General features: G+C 39.3%; 1 protein-coding gene across 2 annotated transcripts in view; it reads left to right on the top strand.

Annotated features, from left to right (window-relative positions):
* grik5 (glutamate receptor, ionotropic, kainate 5) overlaps positions 1-26,774 on the top strand; it is a 49,821-nt gene that overhangs the window by 2,724 nt on the left and 20,323 nt on the right. For both annotated transcript variants that reach the window (XM_088013752.1, XM_088013751.1), the window contains exons 2-10: positions 2,511-2,675; positions 6,789-6,886; positions 7,137-7,302; positions 13,513-13,691; positions 14,406-14,459; positions 15,932-16,090; positions 16,473-16,625; positions 19,919-20,023; positions 23,293-23,400. In XM_088013752.1, the coding sequence (XP_087869878.1) occupies positions 2,511-2,675; positions 6,789-6,886; positions 7,137-7,302; positions 13,513-13,691; positions 14,406-14,459; positions 15,932-16,090; positions 16,473-16,625; positions 19,919-20,023; positions 23,293-23,400 (1,187 nt within the window). The remainder of the gene's footprint in view (positions 1-2,510; positions 2,676-6,788; positions 6,887-7,136; positions 7,303-13,512; positions 13,692-14,405; positions 14,460-15,931; positions 16,091-16,472; positions 16,626-19,918; positions 20,024-23,292; positions 23,401-26,774) is intronic.

The raw sequence follows: 26,774 nt of genomic DNA, 5'->3' as shown, positions 1-26,774 counted from the left end.
CATCTGCAGCTGCGTTGACAGGGAGGACAGCGCCTTTAGCTAAAGCAAACTAGCACTGAAAACAACTCGTTTCATTGTTCAGGTAAAATTAAAAAAAACATGGCAATTAGTCTGCTGTGTTGCATGCCTGAAGTGTGTGAAACTAATGAGCAAGACTGAGAAAACCAAGGGATTCTTCATGAACAATGATCAAACCACTGGGTGAGCAAAACACAGAAGGAATAAAAGAGAATCACGAAAATCTGGCAATGACTAAACAAACCTAAGGAGTGTTGTACGCCGACATGCTGCTGCGGTGTGTGCTGTAATCTCTGAACAGAGGAGCCAAAATGAAAATCATGACATTACGCACAGACAACCCACACACCATGCTGCTGGTGTGAAGCTGGCTTTACTGTCTAATCCTGTGTGAATGGCAAATATTGCTCACACGTTTTTGCTTTTTTCCCCCCCCCCGTCCCTGGGGCCTGAATGAATGATGCCCATGCGTAAAAAGGAAGTGACCGGTGTTCGAAGGACTTAATGGAGATCAATGGAGCCGTAAGAGTTACACACCTCATGTAGGACAACGGCTGCAGACACCAGCAACAAGGAAGTAAAGGAAGCAGAGAATAGTCTGCTTTGATGTTGCACACAATCTAGTTTAACTTCCCTGCAAAAACAGAAACACATGCAACACATTAGGGCTGTAGGATAATATCGATATCGCGATATATATCGATATTTTCTTTCCTAGAAAAAAAAATCGATATTCATCCGCAAGTATCGTAACATCCAACTGTCACCTTGCTCACTCACTGCTTGCCTCGCCAGGAGAGTGATTAGGTCATCAGGCTTTAGAGTGATTCCTTCAGATGTTAAGTGTCAAGGTTAAAAATGTATCAAACTATTCAGAGCAGGTGCTTGGTGCACTTTATTTACTTTATAAATCCATGTAAGCTACAGTTTGTACTGTTTCAATTAAAAGAAACATGTTTTCTCACCAATTCTTTGATTCTTTTTGTCCAGCTGTCAACTTTAAGTCTGTGTCCATGTCCAACCAGATCAGTTTTCAGTTAAATTAATTCAATCCAACTCTATAACAGTCACAAAATATCACCAAAATCACTCTGTCCCTCTAAAATCGTTTAAAAAAAAATAAATCGCAAAAGTGTATTGAATTGTATCGTCTGATGAATATCGCAATATATATCGTATCGTGGACAGAATATCGTGTATCGTATCGTAAGATTACTGTATCACTACAGCCCTACAACACATCATAACATTATCAAAAGCACAAAGGTAAGGATCTGAATACTAATAATCAGTTTGTAAAACATAAGCACATGTGGCAAACTTCAACCTTTCATGAATAAAAATTTCAAAAGTATATGTTTGTATTCTATTCCCCTCTGTTAATATTTTATAGAACCGCCATCTGCAGCCAGGAATCATTTTCAGAAGGTTTCACACACATTCTTGCCCATAAATTTTTGCAAAACAACTGAAGCTCAGTCAGACTAGATGGAAAACATGTTTAAACATACAATTTCAAGTCTTGCCACATGTGCTCATTTCGATTTGGGTCTGGACTTTGACTAGGTCATTCTAAAACATGATTATGCTTTGAACAGCTGTCAGTTGTTCAAAGTTTCTGAACAGCTGACAGGAGTTCTTCCAGGATAGGCTAGTAATTTCCTTGATCCGTTCTTCTATTCAAAATTCTTTTGTTTTTAATCAAAATGCTTTGTCACCTTTTTGTTACTCCCTTTTCCATCTCCCTGTCAACGCTTAGCTGAAAAATAAAACCTTCCCCGCAGCATGATGCTGTCCTCTCATTTCTCACCACATGCAGAAGAAGAGGTCCATTACTAATTTTCTGGAACAAATGGCATTTTGAATGCAGGCCAATCATCTAATCATAGGACATTTATCTCCACTACGCGGCTTGTGGCAAAATACAGACGTTCTCATGTTTTTCTGAAATCATGCAGTTTACTTCTGATTTCAAATGGTGTGACCGTGAAAACAGTTGGCTGCACTAGATTTTAGGGTATCAGAGTAAAGAAGGCTGAATGCAAATATATACCACATTTTTTTTTTAGAGCTTTATTTGTTCAAACTCAACATTTGTCTCTGCTTTGTTTCAGTCTATGTACCCTGAGACTGTGGTGTAATTTGTTGCTGCAACGGCAAAATCTTGAAAGATTAAATGCTTTTCAAGACACTGAATAAAGTGTCCTCAGAAAAGACTATTTGGAAGGCAGTAAATGAGGTTGTTTCTTTTTCTTCGGATTTCTTTTCATGTCCTAAAAGCAGCATACAAAACTCCCTCTAGTCCTTTAGCGGCTGGAAGTGGGGATCTATTAAGGAGCAACCTTGTTATGCTGTGAAAATATTCTATTCCTTGTTATGATTCATTTGTTTGTTTCTGTCCTGACATTCCCTTTATCGTTACACTCCATGTTTCTTCCCCTGGTGTCCCTGACTCTCCGTTTCTTTCTGTCTCTCTCTCTCTAATTCTCTAGCTGCCATTCTGGATGACCAGTCTGTGTGTGGGCGCGGGGAGCGGCTGGCGCTGGCCCTGGCCAGGGAGAACATCAACAGCGTGATAGAGGGTTCAGTGCAAGCCCGAGTGGAGGTGGACATATACGAGCTGCAAAAAGACTCCCAGTATGACACCACCGACACCAGTGAGTGGAAACATTTCCCTTCAAAAGCGACTTCTAGATCAACTTTCATCCTCAGACTTATAACGGGATGAGGAAATCCAGAGGAAAGCATTCGAGTCTTTAGAGCACAGCGCCTCATTAGCACAAAGAAAATGACCGGTACGGATACCAGTGTGTTATATAAGTCGTATTTATATTTAATAATACCAGTGACTTGCAGACAAAAGAAAAGTATGTTAAATAGCACCATTTCTTTCCAAAAGATTAAACTCTTTAAAAGAATAATTAGAATTTTTTTTTTTTGTGTGTGTGTGAAAAGCAACCCTTTTATGTGCAGAAAACACAACCACACAACCACTTTTGTGGGATTTGAAGCCAGAAGGGGCTTTTGCTTATTAGTTTACATGTCACTGGAGACCAGTAATGGGCCACTAAGACTACCTCATTAAAAACAGGAGACCTGTGCCCTCCAGTAACAGCTGGAAGTGTGTACCATGCAGGCCGTAATAATAAACACATCATCAAACAGTAAAACGGATCAGCGGTAACATAAAACAGGATCGTAACACTTCATGAAAACTCACTGAGCAGAATCTTTAGCTGTCAGCAGAGGCTGTGGAAATGCTGCAGAACTGAACCACCGCCTCTCTGCTCCTTTTCTGATAGGTCGTCGACCCCGCTTCAAGCTGCTAGAGCAATGTTTAGAAGGGTTCAGCTCATAACGTGCCCTGCTTAAGATACGGCCATGTGCGTCTCTGTGTGTCCTTGACCAACGAGCAGGAAGAAACTCTGAAAGGCTGATTTGCTCACAGCATTTTCTAGTCTCTGGATCAGGGAGCCCATCAACTTACAGCTACAGATGACTGCAACACACACACACACGCACACACACACACACACACACACACACACACACACACACACACACACACACACACACACGATCGTCTTTCTGCAGATACGCACGTGCATGTCCACAAAGGGAGCCTGTGCACTCACAGGCACTTAGTAGATACTCACATGTACACATTGACACTCACAGTTGCTGATACTGAGGACTAATTGGGATGAGCTGCAATAACAACTGGAGAAAAAAAAAGAAAAAAAAGCAGCTTCTTGAATAGCCGAATCAGACAGTTAAGTGACCCGACTCCTCTGTGGGTAATTATCTGGTGTGAACAGTGAAGATCTCATCAGTAAAAATGGACACACTAAAAGGTGGCCTGATTAGACATGCATTGTTTTGTGTTTTAATTATTTTTAAATTCCTGGATGCTTCCAAAACATCATCAATTCAGAGGATGAAACATCATGTATCACATAAAAGCAATAATTATCAAAGCAGATTTATGTGCAAGTAAAAGTCCAAGCCTTAGCCTTGCTTTGAGAAATGAATGCTGAAGTTTCCTCTTTGTCCAATCTGATGAAGCTATTGCAAGCAGAAAGAATAACAAACTTCACTTTTTACGTATAATGTAAGTCGGATGCTATAATTGCAGAAAAAGTTATTACACTGAGGATGCTGACTGCAAATCCACACTACAATTTACATTTTATTCCAGGTAATTATGTAAACCAGGTGCCATTTTGCTTTCTCTTCACTAATATGCCCTTCTTTATGTTGGTCTTTGCTTTAAAATCTAAATGAAATGTGTTTGTTGCAATGTCAGTGCATCTTCTCCATAAAGTTATTGAAAAGTCTTGTAGCTTTGTAAGTTATTTCACCAAGCCGTGACTCTGATTAAGTCAAAACTCTTTCTCAGTTATAGAAGTAAAACCGAAAGTGTTTTAAATCTCTCTGGAACAAATCCCAGCTCTGACTTTCTAGTCTAGTATCTCTGTATCAGTTTGCTTTAGGTGATGTTTAATAATTTAATCTGCTGGTGAGACACACAAACTGAAAAACAAGAAAATCAATCAAAGGAGCATTAAGCTGATCATCAGTAAATCCCAGTCTTTGCAGCTCATGTTTTTCCTCCCTTCTGAGTCAAAGAGCAGAAAGTGAATGACTGCCACCAGCACTTTAGGTTTCATTGTCTTTCAGCAGGTCCTGCCCCCCAGTGCCTCATCTTCTCCTAGATTTAGACCGTCATCAAACTCATTTCTGTGAAATACAGACCATCATCATCCGAAATAACCTCTAAACCTCCTTGTGATGTTCCATTCTGTCATAAACCCATGCATTTAGCTTCTGTGTTTCCATAAATCCTCGTTTACACGTTAAAAATAGCATCTTTCGATAAATATGGAGCTAATCAATTTGTCTAGAAAGGTCACAGTGGTATGGTTACACATAAAACATGCAATAAGCATAAGTATGTAGGGGATACCTATCTACCTAATGCTGGAATTTTAGTTTTTATTTTAGCCTAAATGTTCAGGTTGGACATTTGTGGAGAAAAGGAGCAGATTGGAAAAATATTTTCAGGTTATTTGAATCATCACAGAATCCTTAGTAGTTCATGTGCTCTGTTTTTAACACTATTTTTTTTCTGAATTACAAGGATCTGAGGAGAGTGAAAATAAACTGGAAGGAGACCAGCATTGTGAGGTTTCAAACCACTTCAGTTAGGTTGATTTTCAGCGTTTATATTCACAAGTAAAAATAAAAAATAGACATCCCTCATCTATGAATCACGTCTCTGTTTAAAAATGTGTGCAAAACTTTAGTTTTGTGCTAATGTAAAAACAAACACCATTTTGCAATTGCTGTGTTTCCATTAAATGAGAAATGTAATAAAAAATCACATGTGAATAAGCTTGTTCAGGTGATAAGTCATTAAAAAAAAACATGCTGCTCCATAATCAGCCACTCTCGACTCCTCCAGACTAGCGGCAGCAGCAATTAATAAACACCTGGTGGAACGGTTTACCTGCTGAACTTTTTATACAAAGTACTTCTCAGTGCAGTGCTTCTAGAAATGATTGTAAACGGCTTAATGGAGAAACATTGTGGTGATGGCGTGCTGACGCAGCGCGTTGGAAAGAGCAGGAGCTTCTTAAAGAAACAGAGGCCAATTTCAAGTCCTCAAACGGTGAACTCAAATTTCTTCAAGGGTATACAGCATTTTCATAATAAATGAAGGTAACAGTTACTTGTTTGTGCTATAAAGTGACACTACGTGCCTGGAAAATACATAATACCTTTAATGTTATTGGTATATTTTCACTGTGTTCTGGAGCTCCTTCTTGTCCGTGTGGTTGAGCTTCTCGGCTCATGGAAACCGAAAGAAATAAAAAGTTTAATTATGTTTGCAGTCCCTAACAGTCACATCTATCTGTACAGCTATGGATGAATTCATTTAGAAGTCTTAAAGGACTTCTACCGGTGGCTGTGGATGTCATAGTATGTTTTTTTTTTTTTTTTTTACATTTTCAGTCTGAAGCAGCAGCTCAGGAATGACAAGAAAAGAATAAACAGTAACTTTACTCCTAAGTGAAAAGGAAAACAGCCCAGGGGAACTTGAGGGTTCTTAGTGATGAAAGTTCAGGGCAGCATATTGCTTGGTTAGTTTATGAAGCACCTTTTATCTGAACTTATATCTTTTTAAACCAAGAGTAAAACTTGTTGTTTTGTCAGTCTTACTCAGTTTGTTACACAGCGTCACTCAGACAGTTTCTCTTGGTAAATCTGATGAATAGAAATTATGTTTAATTTTAAAGAAGCTTTTAATTTTCCTCCTTTGTTTATTTTATGTTTTTTAACATTATTTTGTTCATGGAGGGAGTTAGTGGATATATCTTTACACTTTTGACATGTGAGTCTGCTATGGATTTTAATCTGCAACAGTTTCAGTATCTGTAATCTCACAGTAATGCCCACTTTACAATGTAAATCAGCAACAAGAGTAAGATTAAAAAATGATTAAAGCAATAAAAATGACTGTCTTCATATTAATGTCCTACAACTGATTGGTTATCCTCTTCTTGCCCTTGGAATATTTCAAATAAAGTTAACCCGATTAGACTGAAACATCTTTTGCTGCTTCAGTAGAATAAATGATTAATCTGAAACTGACATGCTCTCACTTTTCAGCTGCTGCTGGATGGTAGCTCAGCGCAGCCGTCCTAAAAAACACAGAGCCAACATGTGTTCTTGTGAATCCAAATTTATTCCCTTTTTCCCCTGTTCAGTGTGCCAGATTCTACCCAAAGGCGTCGTCTCTGTGATCGGTCCAGCCTCCAGCCCCGCCTCCGGCTCTACTGTCAGTCACATATGTGGGGAGAAAGAGGTGTGTCACCTGCACAAATATGTACCAACATAAGTCCTTTTTTTTTCAGTCCTAGTTGTAGGTATTGGCGTAACTGCATCTTCATGTTCAGTTTCCCTGTTCAGTTTCTTCCGTTTCCTCAAACCTTTTTCTTCTTTCTATATATTTTTCCTTACCTTGCATGTTTCTGCAGAATAAATCATAAATCACTTTTTCCCCCCTGGCCTTTCTTATGCGTTATCATTCCCTGTCAATATTATTCTTCCTCCAGATCCCTCATATAAAAATTGGTCCAGAGGAAACTCCCCGCCTGCCTTACCTGCGCTTTGCCTCGGTTACTCTGTACCCCAGCAACGAGGATCTGAGCCTGGCCATAGGCTCCATCTTGCGCTCGTTCAGCTACCCGTCTGCCAGCTTGGTCTGCGCCAAGGCTGAATGTGAGTTACACACCGTCTCTTGTTCTACTAAATTGTATTATGTGACTTTGGCTGCACAGCTGTGTTCATATTTAGATGGGTGTGAGTGCATCGGTTGAGTCCTTGCAAGTGTGTTTGCCTTGTTTAACTTTGTGTGAGCAAAGTGACTCCAGTAGAGTTGGCAGATTCCCCGTTTGGCCGGATATGATTGTTTGCAGCTGGACACTCATTTCCAGAGCTGGACTGAATACTATGATAATATAATCAAGCAAATGGAGAGTAACTAAGGTGAATGAAATATCATCTAAATTCTGCTGTGATGAGATGAGATTGTGTGTAAAGGATATGAATTGGTGCAACCTTTTGCAACTTGCTGATCTTTCTTTAGGTTATCCACAGTTACTTCTTGTGGCAACAATCCAGGGACTTTTGCACAAAAATAGGAAGATAATGTAAGAAAGTGCAGCTGCCTTCATCTGAGGTCTACTAAAAACACATAGCTGTGGTGGTTTAATGAGTTTGTATGAATCTTTGAGACCAGATGCCTAAACAGCTCAGTTTCCTAAATACAAGAATCATTTGAGAAAAATGTGTTGTGTATTGCTTGTGGTTTACGTTTCTGTCTTTAGTATTTGGTAAAAGTATCTTTTCAACTGCATAGCTTTCTTTCTATAAGCTTTTGAGCATTTATTCTAGAACTGGTGTAACTGGAGTCTATTTTGTTGGCCATCTTGCTCCCACATCCTTTTTCAATTTGACTTGTGCCTGGGATCCACATCTGCCTTGTTGTTAATTTTAAGGTATGCTCAGGGTCATCATTTGGGCCTTAACTTTAACTTCCTAGCTGATGTTTTGAGGTGTTGTTCATATATTTGCACTTAATGTCCTTCCCCCATGATGCCATCTCTTTGGTGAAGTGCTCTGTTCCCCCCTGTAGCAAAACTCCCACACAGTATGATTCGGCCACCTCCGTACCACATAAAAGTGCTGGTGTTATTAGGGCGTAAGCATCCCACATTTTTCTCCAATTGCATTAATGATCAATTATAGTTTCATCAGATAAGATCCTTGTTCCTGTGTGCATTTGCAAACTGTAATCCATCTTTTTATGTTACTTTGAAGGAATGTCAGTAGTTGTGCTGTGAATAATGACGCTCTCTTATTGAACCGAGGCATAAAACCAGACTTTTTAAAAAAAATGTTTTTTGTCATTATTGGCAGTTAGTCATCAGTAGGGAAGAGAAAGAAGAGGAGGACATGCAGTAAATGTCCCAGAACCGGGAATTGAACCTGCGTCATGGACTGATGCCTGTATGGTGGAAACAGAGTGTTTCACAGTTGTGCCTCCAGCTAACTCACATGTTGTGAATTAAACTATCTCAAGCTTGCAAAGCCGTGATATCATCATCTGACGAATTCTCCTAAATTGCAGAGTAAGCGTATTATATATATAAAGATCAGAATTTGAATAAAGCAATAAATGAGTTTCTTAAAATATTCTCTCATTTTAGCAAACAGAAGTAATGTTGATATTCCCACCTGACCTTCTGTGCAAGATTTGTTTTCACTCCATAACAGTGGTTGGATTTAAATGTAAATAAATGCAATATTTCAAACGCCGTATAAAAAAAATGCACATTTAGAAAGCCGTGGTTCTCAATCACAGTGACGCCAATAAATCAAATTTATCACTTTACACCTCGGCTCATTTTGGCAGCCCGGTCATGAAGCTGTGCCTGTTGTCAGAGTTCAGAAGGCAGCTCATGATGCAGCCTTTCTATTTATTACTCATGCTGAACCTCGGAGGGTTTTAAGGGCAAACCAGTTTGATAAATATTCATGCTTGAAAAGCTTCCCAGTAGTGGAGGAACTTAGCGGACATTTGATTTGACTGGCCGGGCACTCAGAGAGCTTTAGCATCACGGGGGACTCGGATCTTGGTCACTGCCTGTTTTTATTTTCATTTTGAAAGAGTGCATTATTGATTTATGTTGCAGTCCCCCGCTGAGAGTCACAGGAATAAAAGGGCTTAGTCGGATGGAGGCTTTAGTATACAAACAGCTTTGTGGCTACGTGACACAATAAAACCACCCGTTCTTGGACGAGGCAAAAATCCGATTCGTCCACTGACTAATTGCCAATTTTTTTTTTCTTCCTTCTTCTGAGTGAAAATGAGGTGGGCTTTAGTTGTTGTGTAGCTGTCAACTCATCACACCAGTGAAGAAGAATTCAAAATAAAACAACAAAGAATAAGGCGACCCAGAGCAGACTGAAAAGATTTTGGCAAACAAAACGCTGTGACATTAAGAAAAATTGATTCAGTCGTCGCAAAGCTTTCATTATCTCCTCGGCAGTTAGCGGCCCCCCCGCAGCGACCTGAAAGTAAGCTGAATACCAACTGGACTTCATTGAATTGAAGGAGCTTTGAAACAGCATCAGACGTCCTTTTCAGTTTTGATCATGAGCTGAGTGGCCAGATAAGAGCTCTGTTTTTCAGCGGTCTCTTCCTTTCCTGAAAAATTGCAGGCAAACGGTAGCTGGGACACTTACCCATCTGGGTGAACAAAGATCCAGCTCTCTGAAAGAAGAAGAAAAAAAATTTACCCGCTGAGAAAGCGTGGAGTGCGTTTGTGTCGTGCATTTTGCCTCGAAGGTGATCTTTACAAGGTTATCGCACTCACAGACTCTGACCCACTTGGCTGCGCTATCTATCGCGGTGGAGCCGGTTGCCATGGCTGCCGAATAGGTGCTAACTGCCACTCAACAGGCTTGTTCCACACTCTGAACAACTGTGTGGGTGTGTGTGTGTGTGTGTGTGGCATGCTATATGTGTGTTTTTATACATTTTTTTTTTCCCAGTTCCTGCTTTACCTTATCTGAACATGTGCACGTTGAGTTCAGGTTTGCTTGTTCTGTATGTTTGCACACGAGGGATTAAACATTGATGCACTTGAATTTAATATATGTGTGCAGCTGTACTGTGGTGCTGCACAGGTTCGACATCAGACAGTGTTTACTGTCGGCCCCCCTTGTTTAATTCATCTTGTTTACTCCGGTGTAGAGAAGGCTTTTCAAAGTGAAGCAGACATACTCACATTGATTCAGTTGAGGTGAGCAAAATGCAAAGACACACTTTTTTTTTTTTTTTTGCACTGAACATCACACATGCACACACAAAAAAGGTAGTTTAAGAAAGCGCATCCCCATTTTCTTTTCTTTTTTTTCTTCTTACTCCATCTTAATGGTATTCATCTAATGTCTCCTCCCTGAGCGAGATATTCTGCTTAATGTGCGAGAATCGCAGATTTTGGGTCATTTCCCATGTATCCTTCTCTCACTGTGCATGAGTCAGAAGCTGCAATCGGAGCCTAATTCCATTATGCAGTTTTCATGAGATGGATGAGGGTTAAGGACGGCGACCGAGCACATGAAGGAGACGGTGGCAGCATAAGAGGCAGATGAATCAAGGCCGAGAGAGGTAACTGGAGCAAAGGGCTCAGACGAGAGAGATGGAGAGGTTAGGGCTTATGTGTGTGAGTTGGAAATTGGTGAAAGAGCGAGAGAGGAGTGAGAGGAAGCTGTAAACTGCATTGATTTTTTTTCTTCTTTTTTTCTTCCCCCCTCCTTCCTAGAACTAATTAAAGTTTTGGCCTGGTTCAGTGATTACCCCACTGCTTACAGAGGCTTTCTCCACCTACGGGGCTCGGAGTACTACCTTTCCTCTCCTCCTCTCATTCGTCTCTAACTCTCTCTCGTCCCCCTTCCCTGTCCCCCAGATACCTCGCTCACCACTTATTTACATAGCTGGGGGTGCTTTACTATGAAATTACAATCAGGAAGCACCAAAGCAGACTTTCTAGTAATGGCTTACATGATGTCAAGTGAGACTTGACTGCTATTGGTTCTACTTAGTTTGAAGAGGAATTTGCTTGAAGTGGGAAAATTGTCTGAAGAAGTTTGTCATTCAGCGCTCATGTATCTGTCCAACTTTATTTTGCATAATCATTGTATTCACTTAAAAGGTCGCAGCTATGTTTACTGTTGTAGTCAGTAAGGTGGTTATTTGCAGTCATGATTGGCAGAGTAATTGTCTGATGTTGTGTTCTGCATTTTCTGTAATCCTACCAGGATTAGGTTGCATGGAGGCCCAAAGACACTCAAATAATTAGATAAATGTCTCTGAGAAAGTTGCAACTATGCAACATTATTGGAGACATCGATATCATTTAAAGCTTGACTTAAAGCATAATAGTTTGCCAAAGCAGCTGGTACTGTTTTGACTAAAATAGTGCTTTTAAGTTTATATTAGCAACTATAAAACCTTTGAACAAGCAACAATGCCAAATATGGAGAAATGCGGATGTCACCCACGTTTAGTTGGATGACTTTTATTTTTGCGGGCCCACTTCCTGTGTTGCCCCAAACTCTCCAACTTTTTTAAAGCTCACAGCTTTACTTCCTCTTTTGACTCCTTTCTGGTTGCAGCCTGTGCTGTTCAAATTGATGCATTTGTTCAAATCTACAAACTTGACAACATGGGGAGTCTGCTATCATCATTGCTTCATGTCTAAAACTACCGGTTAATTGCTCAATGATGCGTTGTTTTTACCAGAATTGCTGGCGCTGCTAATTCAGAACTCCATTGGGATTCTGCCATTAATGTCCACATGGCCGCGCTTTGAGGCCAAGTACTCCTCACTCCGTTGAAAAGGCAAAACAGTTATTTTTGGAAATCTAATAGAAGCCGAATTATGGACAAATGCCGTATATATGCACTCAATTGTTGTTTGGTGCATCGGTTTTATTTTGTGCGTGTTTTGACTCTTTTTGTATTGACGCTAAACCGGCAATGAAGTTTGGTAAGAATGTAGTTACACTTATATTGTGGAGTATCTTTATATTGTCTCTCCTTCTGCTTGAATATTTTGGAGGAATTGATTGTGAATTATTTTATTTTTGATAATTGATGAGGTATTTGAAATTGCACTGTAAATTAGACTGACTTGAATTCTGAATGACATTTTTGTTTGACTACTTAAATTATGACTGATTAACATGATTTAAATGTTGAATCAAGTTTAAAAATATTGGAAATGTAACACTTGCATTTAATTTGCATAAACCAGTATACAAATTTACTCTTATGTTGTATTATATAAAATAAACAAAAGTCTTTATAGCATCTATACAAAGAAAATAATTATTATTTTGTTTAGGATTAAATTCTTAATGTGTAGTTTTGATTATTTAGGTCTCTTTTTTTTTGTTGGACCAGAATTTTTATCTAGATGTACGGATGCTGAGCTAGAGGATAATGGACTTTGAAATGAGTCTGCTTTGACTAAACTACTTTTGTTTTTGCTGCCGTTATTGTCTTGCTTTTATTTTGTACAATCTCTTAATACATAAACTACAGCTGAAACCACTGCCTCCTGTTTTTCATTCACACTTCAGGCTGTTTTAAAGGACACTTTTCTGATGCTTCTTTTGTAGCTGCAGTCAAACTAGTCTTTATGTGTAGCATGGACATATAAATGTAAAATAGACCAGAGCATGAAGTGAACTTTTAACCAGATAATATAAAAATAAAAAAGAAGCTCTACTATCCTGTGAATAATGAATTAGTTCTGATTTCTTACATTTTATTTCTTAAAAAAGCATCAAATCATATTATTTTATATACAACTACTTAAAGCAGGAGTGTTTTGCTATAACAGGAAAAAAAAGACTCATTATAACCTCACAGTATGCTCTGTATATGTAATTTTAGCCCATATGTCGTCAGGAAGTGTGATAGAAGACACAAAAAGCAGTGAATATGTTTAGGTGTAAATATATGTTGCTTAAGCTGTGAGAGTCATCTGGTGTCACAGATTTAGTTGGAAAAATTAACTTTTTTATTTTTTATGTGAGGCATTACCACTGGAAAATAATGGCATTAAGACAAAATCTAATCACTTGTGGCCTTATTTCTGCAATGGGCTTTATGTAAAGTAGGTTGTAAGACCTCCTTCTATTAGTAGCTCTAAACAAGAGCAACAGCTTACTAAGCATAAAGGCAACGAGAAAATAAGTCCCAGTGAGGATTGTTTGTAATAAATATGTCCTGCACAGACTATATAAAGTTATGATTTGCTTTCCTACATTCAGCTAAAAGTATTTCTCAAGTATCGTAGAAGGACACAATGCCCCTTAAACTCGTGACTCGTCTTTGCTCTGCGCTTCTCTCAGGCCTGCTGAGGTTGGAGGAACTCGTCCGTCGCTTTCTCATCTCGCGGGAGACGCTGTCCGTCAGGATGCTGGACGACAACCTGGACCCCACGCCCCTCCTAAAGGAGATCCGTGACGACAAAGTGGCCACCATCATCATTGACGCCAACGCTTCGGTCTCTTATCTCATCCTCAAGAAGGTCAGGTCTACCAAAACATCAATACACTCCTCAGAACCACCCACACGTTGGGATTTAAAGTTACCTTTGCGGCGAGTGGCTCCACTCATTTGGTGTTTATTTCTGTAACGTAGTTAAAAATGTTTCAATTTACGCTGATAAACGGTGCACTGCTCTCAATTTGTGAAAGAAATACTTCAAAGGTCTTCAGTCACACGTGTGCTTGAATAGGATTAACATCAAGTTTAGATTTTTTTTTCTGCCCTGTGGCATTGCATGTCAATTTGCTACACTCTTCTGAAAGTTTTGGACAAAAAAAAAAAACTATATTCTTTTTTTAAATTTTCTTATACAAAGACTCTCTTTTTGCTGGGATGCGGTGCAGATGTTAACCCGGCTTTGCTCTGATTCATTCTGATGCCGATGGCCAGCGCAGTGAGTCACGGTTTGAATGGGATGCTTTCTCCTGGAGTGCCTGTCCGCCCTCAGCAAAAATGTACTAGTGTTAGGCCGATGATGTAAAACTGTGATTAACGTATGCTTCCTCGTCTCCCTTTGTCACATTCTCTCCTACTTTGTCCTTGTTCTCTGCCTTCCCCATTAACTGTCCTCTTTTTCTTCCTTTCGCTCGCCATCCGTCTTCCTCTGTCATTTCTTATTCTCTCTCTCTCCACATTCATATCTCACCTGCTGCCTCTTTATTTTTTCATCTTGTTCTCTCTCTTTCTCCTACAGGCGTCAGAGCTGGGAATGACATCAGCATTTTATAAGTACATCCTCACCACCATGGTAAGAACATGCCGATTCCTCCACCTCCGATCCGCCGTCTTGTGCTCCGTCATTTTCACGTGTTCCTCCCTTCATCCGTCCCGCTCCTCCTCCTCTTCTGTCTGAGCGCGAGCGAGCAAAGGTGCTAAGGCGGAGAAAGCGTTCAATAAGGGGAGGTAGAGTGAGGTGACAGTGGAGTGGGGGGGGGGAAGAGGAAGATAGATGAAAGATAGAAAAAGAGAGGAAGAGATCTGAGAAGCAAACATGCTGTTCAAAGATGCGGAGGTGCAGAGAAGGAGGGCGAAGAAAGAAAATAAAAGGGGTCTGAGGTGAAGGTGATGACAGATGAGATGTGTTTGGTTTTTTTCTTCTTTTTTCCTTCACCACCCGCCACCTTCTTCACGCTTCTAGGCTTTTCATCTGCCTCCTTGATATACTTCCATCCCTTTTAGCATTTGAATTATTGTGTCATTTTATGTCTGATTTTTATTTTTTCCTCCTTTCTGCACCTTGTACTTGATGTGTTCTTGTGCCTTGGATGCACTCACATGCATATCACTTTGAAAAGCCACTCAAGCATTTTCCATCAACCCTTCTTATCCTTCTCCATCACCTTTCCCCTGTTCTTCTACGGCTAACTATATCTTTTCCTACTCTCCGTCAAATATCAGTTGTCACTCCAGGAAGCTTGCATTTCTCTTTATTGCACTTCTGTCTGCACTGTTATTTTCTTACATGTAAAGGTTTCATATATTGTGCCTGCAATATTTCCATTCCTTGACATTTTTCACATTTCTCCACTTTACAGCCGCAGACTTCCATACATTTTCTTGACATTTTGTGGGTTGGACCAACATAAAGTAATCCAGAATTGAAAAGTAGAATGAAAACAATACAAAGTCATTTACAAATAAAAATGTAAAAAGTGTTGCATATATATATATATAAATGCATTCAGCCTTCTTACCTCCGATACCCTTAAATAAAATATAGTACTGCCAAGTTTTAGAGTACTTTGAAACAAAGTTTGGTAATGTATAAAACTTAAAATGTTTTATACCTAGCAGGTGTTTACTGTTCCACAAGACAAGTCCAAAACATAAAGTTAGACCTGCAGTGGCATGGCTTAGATCAAAGCATACTCGTATGGTACAATGGTCCAGTCAAAGCCCAAACCGAAATCAGTTTGAGAAGATGTGACAAGACCTGAATATTCATGTTTACAAGATCTGTCCAGGAGTTGTCACAGAATCAGGAGGGCTAAATACCAATGCAAGTCACATTTCAGATTTTTATTTATCTTAAAAAGTATGATAATTTATTATTATGAACTATTTTGTGTTGATCTGTCTCATGAAATACAAATAACATGCATCAAAGCTTGTAGCAGTGATGCAGTGTTTGAATATTTTTTGCACGGCACTGTGCTGCCAACCTTTCCTCTCACCTGAATGTTTTCTCTCTGCCCTTTTATTTCTCCTCTGCTCCTTCAGGATTTTCCCCTCCTGAGACTGGATGACATTGTGGATGAGCAGTCCAACATCGTGGGTTTCTCCATGTTCAACACCACACATCCGTTCTATTTGGAGTTCATCAGGAGCCTGAACCTTTCATGGAGGGAGGGCTGCGATTTGACGTATCCCGGCCCTGCGGTTAGTGTCTCAAACAAACACGGACTTGTGCAAACAAACGCTTTGTACTATTTATAAAGCTTTGTCTGTTTGCCACGTAATATTAAGCCGCTCAGTTCCTGCTAATGATTCATGGACCATTTAAAGAGATTTAGCTGCTCCTTTGCTCCTATTTAATAGCTATTGATGTACTGTATCCATCTCTCTTTCCCTCTTATTTACTCATTCCCGACATCTGTTTTTCTCTTCCCCTCCTTTATTCCTGTTATCCTTTCAATCATTAATGCTAGCGCCTCCTTCCTCATTACATCTTCTGCCTTGTCTCATTCCCCATCCTCCCCATGTTTCCATCCATCCTGCCCTTTCTGCCTCCCTCCCTTTGTCTCCCGTTCTCTTTCCTCAGCTCTCTTCAGCGCTGATGTTTGATGCCGTTCATGTGGTTGTGGGGGCCGTCAGGGAATTGAACCGCAGTCAGGAAATTGGAGTAAAGCCCCTGAGCTGCACCTCGCCTCAGATCTGGCAACACGGGACCAGCCTCATGAATTATCTTCGCATGGTAAATGCCCCACATGTCTTCCATGTTTACAGCACATGTGAATATTGCCTACAAAGCATCTCAAGTCATTTATATGATCTTCTGCACACAAATAGGCATACGCAACTTGACAAGCATGTCTGTTGTGATGGTGAAATGTCTAATTAGGCATCAGTTTGACACTTTTTGCATGAATCGTTTTTTTTGTTTTTGTCCTCGTCCAATTTCAAAATGAACAGAAAATGGACTCATGTAATGTTATGAGGTCATCAGAGAAATGTTAGCCACCTGGTTAGCATTTTTTAACACTCCATTTGAAATCCATCACTGCCAGAAGAAATGTTTGCTAATTTTTCTGCATTCTTTGTTTATGATTTTAAATTTTTTTTGCATGTGCTGCCTACCGTAACTTCCAGACTATAAACCGCAAGTTTTTTTCATTGTAGTTTTGAACACTACGATAAGGCTAATATTTGGCTCTTTACCAACGGGTTTCGAAAGACTGGATTGCTGCGTGACGAAGAGGAAAGCACAAACTCTAGAGCGAATTTGCCTTGAGACAAAGTGACATCGAATTACAGCGAAAGAGAGAGAATACGGAAACTGAAGAAGACTTCAGCAGTTTTAGTGTGCAAACGATGGTGATCAATGACTTTTCGTGGTAGTCTACTGTATCTTTTTTTAAAGCACCTGTGTTACATTCACCGTTCGGAAAATCACTTACGGTACATATTTATGTATGTTACCATTATGTATTTAAGAGTTAAAAAAATCTCTCTATGTAAATATGTCATGTAGCAGCATGGATGCTAAATGACAATATATCAACACAATTTATTTTCAAGATTAGTGATTCGACTTACATTTAGGTCCATTAAATAGTCTGGAAATTGCAGTATTTAGGTTTTAAAATGTATATTTTTAAAATAGGTATCCATCCGTCCGTCCGTCCGTCCGTCCGTCCGTCCGTCCGTCCGTCCGTCCGTCCGTCCGTCCGTTCATCCATTTCTGCACCATAAATTTGTCATGAACTTTCATTTTCACACTTTAAAACAAATCTAACACTGCATTAAAAATACTTAGAAACCGTGGAGGTAGCTCTTGAATTCAGACTTTGCCAGTATTTCATTGTTACTTATACTGGTGGCCTAAACGCTAATACAGTTTATGATGGATCCACCGGTGTGCTTTAACAGCTGAAGGTTACCAAAATATTTCAAGCACCTTTAAAACTCATGGAGCTGAATTTGTTATGAAATTCCTAGAAACGTTGACTTTAGGATTTTTTTCTCTGCTTTTTCTGTGAAGTCGTGGCTTCACAATAGAACAGCACACCGCCACTTCAATGTCAGCTAAGTCCTGGTGAAAGTCTTTTACATGGACAGGGTTTTGATTTGCCCACCTGGCAATCCTTCAAGCAGCTCTGTCGGAAACTTTTTCTGCTTTTCTAGATAATGTTTTCTTTTGTAGCTCCTATTTAGTTATTTCACTGCAAACGGAGAACGCGGTTACCTTTGAATAGTATTTTCTTACATTCTTTTTCTGCTTTTCTCGGCATCAACTCTTGTATTTTTCAGCATGTCAGGTTGAGAAATGATGTTTTTGAGGCTGAAGGTTGGGATAAGATTTGAAGGGTCACAAAATGTTAAATCTGATTTTTGCCTCTCTGGATTTATAAGACTTGATTAGAATATTGCATTTACAAACTAACATGTAAAAAAGCCTTATTAACTCATCTGTCTTCAGGCGTCAGCTTTATTGAGAAATAAAATCACTTACTACTATTAATTTTTTAGGAGATGGATACTTCTATTAAAATGTTATGTAGCCACTCTGTTGACTGTGGCTCCTTTCACACGGTAATTTGTCCGTTAACAATTATTTTCTTCATTGATTAAGGTGGCGCTCATTTTCAAGTGATCAATAAAGTATTACAAAAGACCCAATTACAATTTCCCAAAGCCTGAGGTGGCATCTTCAGTTTACTGCTCCAGTAATTACTCTACTGTGTGGCTGAAACGTGATAAGTCAGGTAGGGAAATAATTCTCTTAGAAGAAAATAAAAATATATCCTAGAATTAACAGTTTCTACTAATAAGGACAACATAAGTGTCTATATTTATGTTTTTTGTAACTTATGGAGCAGTATACTTTAGTATTTTGTTGTTTTGGGGAGGAAGAGACTAACAGTAATTGATTCTTAAGAATATTATTGCATGTAATTTAATTTAGGAGTATCAAATTAAAGGGGGCAAAATGCAAAAAGATGCACAACCTCTTATTTTCCTTTTTTACAAAAGGAAAAAAAGAAGAAACTAACATGTTGCTTTGTTTATTGCTCTCCAATGAACTGCATTAATGATTGTGATTGTCACCTGAAGACATTTGAAACTAACGAACGGGTATGACTACTTTTCAATCAGATTGAGATTCAGATATTTCATATTTGAGAACAAAAAGTAAGAAAAGCAATCCACATATCTACCACTTATTAAAAAGATTTACAGAAGTTTAAATCCTTCATAATGAACCACAGATTCTCTTCACACTAGTTGGAGTAATGAAGGCAAAAGGAAGAAATCCTGATACTTTAAAGTCACGGGCTCTTTAAATCTTTTCTTTTTCTTTAAGCATATTGATAAACGAAAGCACGTATGTTTACCCTGTGTATCATCTGCATCTCATGTTGCCCGTAACCTCTGTCTGTTGATGTTTTTTGGCATCTCCCTTCTCTGGTCGTCTGCTTCCCTCATCAACGACCTGTTGTCAAGGCAGCCTGTGTCCCATCTCTCATTGCCTGAGGCCCATCTGCCCGACATCTGTCTTTGTTAGTCAACATCATGGTGCGCTCCATCTCCAGCACGCTGCTATTCATCATAGTTCCTTCAAACTGTGCCAGCACCTGGGCCGTGGAGTGGCCGAGCCGAGCCGAGGTGTGACGTGCAGGTCTGGGTCTTATTAAAGAGGCTGTTGACTCTCTCTTCTGCCCTCTCTGAGCCTCTCGATCAGTCACTTTCTCCTAGTTGATCCACAACTGATCATCCCTGTCGAGGCCAGATTTAGCCACTTTCTCTCTCTTTCTCTCCCCGTGTGTCTTGTTCTCTGTTTTTTGGCTCTCTATTCCTCCAGAGTGTTGTTTTTATCTGTCTAATGATGATCGATTGTGAGAGGCACGTTTGTTTTCATGCAGAGCGCTGATTTTGTTTGTGTCTCTGCCTGTTTTTGTGCATTTTTCCCCCTAATTTCCTTTTTTTTTTGTTTTGCTTCTCTGCCACCGTCGTACTTCCTCATATCCTTCCCCATCTGCCTACCAGGTGGAGTACGATGGCCTGACGGGGCGAGTGGAGTTCAACAGCAAAGGTCAGAGAACCAACTACACCCTGCGGATCCTGGAGAAACACAGAGGAGGCCACAAAGAGGTCAGGAGCCACCTGTTATGATGAGGCAGCCAGGTCACAGCAGCCTTGGGCTTTGGGTTAGTTACAGGTCACCTGGATGGTTTCAGAGAGCCGGCAGAGGCATTTTACAGGAAGGTTAGCGCCATCACAGATTCCCCCTGACGCTGCAGAGATCTCTGCTTTATTAAACAGATGTGTGTTTAACCAGAAGGCCTTTCACTCTGCAGTAGACACATATTTAGTACAATAGAAAGCTTGGCCTGTAGATGCTTTCCACGTTGTTGCTTCTCTTTCAGAAAGATTTTTTTTATTGCAAATCCAGTCCAGGTCATATGTCCTTGGATTTATTTATTTCTCCCGTTGGCTTTCTGTTTCACCTTTGACTCATGCTGCATTTTTACTTATTTTACTTGTCCTGAACTATGAATACATAAAAAAATCATACATTAGTTTCTTATTATTCTGAAAAACAAAACATTTCTTCTTATAATTTGACATCTTCACTCACACTTTATCTAATTAATAGCCGTCTTTGTGAAACCTTTGTCTAACATAACTGAATTTGCTGGAGGCTTGCAGCAGGCTTGATCTGTATTGATTTTGGACTCCTTTGTCTTCACATGAACTATGAGCTCGGTTTGTTTTCTGGAGCAACAACAACAAAAAAATCATTAAGATGGTCCTGAATGTAAAATTCTTATATCTTATGAGCCCTATGTCAGTATGTAACATTCACAGAGAGGATTTGGTATTAAACAGACGAGACTTAATGAGTCAAAAATAGTTTTATTTAAAAAAATAATCGTGCATAAACAACTATTGATGGGCTGCATCAACAGGATTAAAACTACTCTGCTTTTGACAGGGATTTTATTTTTAATTAAGTTATTTTTCTTATTTTGTGTAGCCCTAAATAAACCACATTATGAATTTCACTAAGCAAATGGAGGCTGAATAAAGATTTAATTATTAGTGTTGAAAATGTTTCCATTTTGTTACATTACAGCCAAAAGCTTTAATGAGTTTACTGCTGTTTTATGTGGCAGACCAAACCAAAGCAGGAAATGACCGTACAGCTTTGACATGCATCTCCATTCAGCTCTACTGGCTCATGTCTCAGTGTTCAGAGGAATCTTCCTCAACATACAATGTTTCGGATGTAAACCTGGTTAAATTCTGGTCTCGTATGACTAAAGTACCTTCTTCTACTTGAGCCACACAGCAGTCTTCAGGACTTTTCTTTCAGATATCGCTCATTCTGTTGCTCTTCTAAAAACGACCACGGGGGAATCTGGTAGAAATGCTCTACTTCAGGGTCTGTTTAGGTGGATAACCATGTTTTGTTAGGTTTGCAGTCCACAGCAGACTTAACCATTGAGCTTACAGGTTGAACTGCGCTCTGTGAAATATTCAAAACTTGGGAAAGGGTTTTGTAACCTAATGTTGCTTTAAACTTCTCCACAACTTTATCCCTGACCTATAGGCCGGGTTCCCTGGTCTACATGATGGTGGTTGTTTACTAATGTTTTCTAGTAAATCTCTGAGGAGCTGTATACATACTGAGATTAAATTACATACAGGTCAACTCTATTTATGCACACTGGGGCACGGCTATTCTGTTGCTGCTGACCTGCAGTTCTCACCCTGCTGCTTACTGTATTTTTAATCTGTTGTATTCATTGTTTTTATGCTGTACATGAGTGTGAGTATGATAACCTTACGACATTCTTGTTGCTATGATAAATCATTTAATGTTTTAATAAATGATACATATATTTTTACCTGTTTTGCTGTAGCCATTTTTCTTATTTCTAAAATAAGAAATACAGCTTTTGTGTATGTTTTGTATGTTATTACTGGCTATAAACCAAAGGCAGGTCTGCACATGTTCGAACTATTAAATATTCATGTTTGTTTTTGTAGTTGCTAATTAGAATATACAATATGAAGGCAATTAGTTGCACAACATTTTATTTGGAGTATTGGAGATAAAGGTGTTGAAGACAAATTCAAATCACACTTTAAAGTTTTTCTTCTATAATATAACTGCACTACCTTTAATGCATTTATAACTGTTCTATAATTCTAAAGCTACAAAAGATGAAAAACTTCAAGGCGCTATATCAGTCAGAGCACAACAATGTAAAATACAACACAAAAAACTGGTAAAGTCCTAAAAATGTATTTCATTATCTGCAAGAAAAAGCAATCCAAGTCAAGCAGTTTCATTCCCGTTTTTATTTATTTGTATAAATTGTGCTGGCTGGCTAATCCCATAACCAAATAACATGCTGGGAGTCTCGTCAAAAGTCATTATAATTTTCTGATGGCCTCCTTAGAAAAGTATTAGGAATAAGTGAAGAGAGATTAAGCATTAAAAAGCTAAGTTTAAGTGATTGCAGGGAAAGCTGCTTGTCTGGAGGGAACGCTTCCTCCGTCCTTCTCCTCCGTTTGTCTCCCAGATCTCTGCTATCAGCCAGGTGTCTCCAACACTTACACAAAAAGCCATCTTCTCACTTAAAGCTAAACTCCAACTCAGCCGAGAGCGTGGCTGTAGTAATTAACATTTTAACTTTGCCCATCTGTTTGTATGGTGACATCCACTTTAGATGCCAGCAGCGGTTCACGAATAAAAAAAAAAAAAAATGCTTTCAAGCGTCAGAGCAGGATAAAAACTGTAATAGAAACGGTGCAGTTTTTTTCAGCGGAGCCATTACCACTCCTCTGATCCACTGACACGTGTGCGGTATATTCCTAGGAAATGCCTCCGTGAGCCGCTGATCCACTCGGCACGTTGGTTAGGTCATAATCACACACTTATGCACCTAAGTGACTTCACTGTCTCCATAAAATAGAAATAAATGCTCTGCTATGCAATTCAACAAAGGTGTGAATAAAGAAAAGAGACGCGGCTATAAAACAGCTAATCATGGATGCTTTTCATTCCCATCAATGCCAGCCTGTCACCAGCTCAATGCTTTGCTTGTAAATAGCAATTGGTTTATAATGGCACATATTACTGCAGTTCTTTTGGCTCCTGTGGGAACTATTATATCAATATAGATACACGGTACATAACAGGTTGAGAAGAGAAAATACAGAATATACAGTGGCGAATGTAGCTTGCGTTTTAAAGTAGACCGCTGGGATGGCTGTGCTGACTGATGTACTTGAGCTTGTAGTGTGCTGCAGTTTAAATTTCTATAAAAACTGATTCAATTAGAGCTTAAGAGTGCATCATTTATTCCACAGTGGTTATTGATTTTCTCTTGTTTTGCGTTCTGTGTTAGATTGGGATCTGGTACTCCAACAACACTTTGGCAATGAACTCCACCAGTTTGGATATTAATGTCTCAGAGACGCTGGCGAACAAGACCCTGATTGTCACCACCATCCTGGTAAGGTCACAGCTAGCTACCTCACAAGTGTCCACACTGGCAAGTAGAGTTGTTTTTGTGCTTGCCTGCTGTGCTGGAGCTCACGCTGCGTTTTGGTCTCTTTCTGGCAATTTAGCCGTAGCTGTAGCTGTCATAGAAACTGACAGAGCGCTGAGAAGGACGTGTTACTTAAATGAGGCTGCCAGAGTGCTGGTCTTTTATTAATGTCCTGCTGTCCTTTGGCTGTTTAGATGTTTAATGACATCTTAAAAACAGTAATGTCTTTGCTGATCCATCATCTTCCTTCTCACAATAAATACCTTGTATTCACTGTTTTAAGGGATTAAACTAAAATCAAAATAAATGTGTTGTGTGACGTTGCTCTTTTGGGTCTTTGTTTAAAAAAATAGGAATAAAATCAAAGAAGCAATACAGAGAGAAAATGGATCTTGGTTAAGGTAAAGCAACTCAACTGTCAGGAATATGGACGGAAAGTGCCCTGTGATGAGACCGGTGTCATCCCTGTCCCCGAAACACCTGGAGTAGCTGCCGTGTTGCACTTACCCGCGTTACCATGAAGTGCTTGGAGCACGTAGTCGAAGCCCTCACATCCTCTCCGGCTGCTGCAGCTGACCTGCTGCGTTTTGCATGTAGGCCAAACCGTTTCCAGAGATGAAGCAATAGCTTCTGCACTGTGCTCTTCCCTCCCTCGCCAATAAATCAGGGAAATATGTTTGAACACTGCAAAAACTAAAATCTAAGCAATATAAAATATCTTAGATTAAGGGGATTTATGCTTGTTTCTTTTCTGGCAAGGTACTTTTTCTCACTAGGAGAAGGTATCCTTCAGAGAGGTGTGTTAGGTCCAATCTTTTTCACCCATGAATGTCCAGCCAAATTTAACCTTAACTCCAATATTATATTTGCAAATGGAACCATTATCATTTTTTTTGCACATCAGATACTGAAGAATAATTTAACACTGAAGAAATAAGAAGCCGGTCATCTTAGTTTCAGGACAACAGCTTACTGAAGTTCAAAAATCTCTGGAAAGCTAAAGGGGGCTGTTGGAGAAGAGCTTGCCTGAGGATTTTTAGATCAATATGAGTGAGGATCAAAGATGACCTAATCAGAAATCAGCAAGGCAGAGGCTTGTTTCTGCCACGACCGAGTAGTTTAGGTTGGACTCACTAACCAGCTTCTCTCAATGCACCACTGAGAATATTTTTGACATGCTGTTTCACAGCCTGTTACAGCAGCTGTAATGCTCTGTTCTGAAAAGCTCTGCCGAGGTTTCTAGATGATTACAGAGTTACCAAAACAGCAGCATGAGCCACACAGGAGCGCTACAAACTGCACTGGAGCAAGAATTCACTGAAGATCATCCAGCCATTAGGCAGAAGCACCTGCACACTTACCAGCCGATTCAAGAACCGTTTCTGTCCAGAAGCCACCGGCATTCAGAACTGAAGAAAAACAGCGCTTTCTGTTGATTCAGGCATTTTACCTACAATTAAATCCTTGAATTTACACTGAATTTTGTAAATTTACACAAATTACACCCTTCTGCACTGTAGCCACTGTAGCCCATCCCACACACTGTTTAGATGTCAGATCATCCTATTTATTTCATTTTTTCTATCTATCTTAAGGTCATTAGCATAAAGTGGATAGGGAAAAAAAATCAAAAATGTTTATTGTTAAAATTTGAGAATTATTAGTTGTTCTCTTACAGTACAATGCTACAATTTGTGATATTTTACACTTGTCTGTTGCAGTAAATTTAAGCTAAATGCTGGCTATGTGGTTAAGTGATTTGTTTAGTGGTAGACTTTTTTTTATTTTCTATCAATCAACACATTTCTGATTCAGTTTCTATTGCCAGAGTTTCTGAAACGTCATTTTTCTTGTGAAACTTGATGCATTTATTTCTCTGCTGCACCACTTTTGAGATAAATCAGATACTTTCTATGATAGCCTTGCTGCTAGCCTGGTTTATCTGCATCGGTTTTATTCACCGGGCAGACTGTAGTTTTTTAATCTGTCAAAGTCCCACACAAACCTGCATCTGCAGCCATCTCCCACTAGCGAATTATGTCTATTGAAGCAATTTTCTATTAGCGATCTGTAGCTGTAAGAGACTCACAGGGCAGATAAAAATGTTCTACAGTGTACCGACTCGGCTGAGGCGTGCTGACCTTTACCCATCAGAGGTCAAACTTTGGAAAAAACGTTTTTATAAAAATCCCTTGACACATTTAGAGATGCTTTTTCTTCTTCTGTCAGATGTTTTAAAATGACTGGTAACTGTTAATAGATTTACAGTAGAGACTTGAAAAAAATGTTCAGTCTTGTGAAAGGATTTCCCCCCTTTTGTGTTTATTCAGTTTTTACCTTTTTGTCACACAAACGTTTGAGATCATCAACCAGATTTTTTAATTTAAGACAAGGATAACCCTAGATGATGAATAGGTGATGATTTCACTTATGTAGAGAAAAGGTTATCCAAACCACTCTGGTCCTAAGTAAACCGGCTCCTTGGTAAATTAGAAATCATTTACCTGTCTCACAACATGAAGCATGAAGTAACTAAAAGATTTCAAAAAGCAAAACTTTATGCCTTTATAGAGAGAAATTCAAGAATAGATGAGAAACAAAACCATTGAGATCTGTCATGCTGGAGAGAGTTACAGTGCAATTTCTTAGGCTTTGTGAACCACAGAGACCATTACCCACAAATAGAAAGAAAAAAAAAAACATGGAACAAAATTACTCAGTCTGTGGTTATGATTCAGCATTAAAAAGAGACTCGGCAAAAATGGCATCTATGAAAAGAGTTTGGAAAAAGGTCAACTTCACATTTACCAGAAAACATATTGATTAATATTCTATGGACTAAAACAAAAGTGGAACTCTCTCTCTCTCACTCGCCCCATGAACCACTTTCTCTCTCTTCTCACGTCTTCAACCAGTTTGCCCATCAGCCCCATTGTTCCACATTCACTCTACCAGTACTTAAGCACTTCTGCTCCTCCCAGTCTTTGCCGATTCCTCCTGTTAACTCTGATTACTTCCCTGTTTCATAATGTTGGCTTTTCGTTCTGGATTTCTGTTTTTGTTTGGCTCTGGCTCCCTGTGTGTTTTTGTAAGTTTTTTCATTTTTTTTTCATTAAACATTTTTCATCTACAAGCTCCATCTGCCTCTGCAATTGGCTCCACTTTAAAAAGTGGAGCCAATTGCTCCACACATCATGACATGTTAGTATTTTGGGGGTTGGCTTTGCTAGATTTTACTCTTATTAAAAGATCATTTGAAGTTTGATTTTTTTGTGTTAAGTTGTCTCTGATATTAAAAACTGTGTAATCTTCTAAAATTTAAGTTTGACAAAAAAAGG

This window comes from Poecilia mexicana, unplaced genomic scaffold (assembly GCF_051168715.1).
Source record: "Poecilia mexicana isolate PSO_F unplaced genomic scaffold, ASM5116871v1 scaffold_16, whole genome shotgun sequence".
NCBI lineage: Eukaryota > Metazoa > Chordata > Actinopteri > Cyprinodontiformes > Poeciliidae > Poecilia > Poecilia mexicana.
The sequence above is the reverse complement of the archived record's forward strand: the minus strand, read 5'-3'. Positions and strand labels throughout refer to the sequence as shown.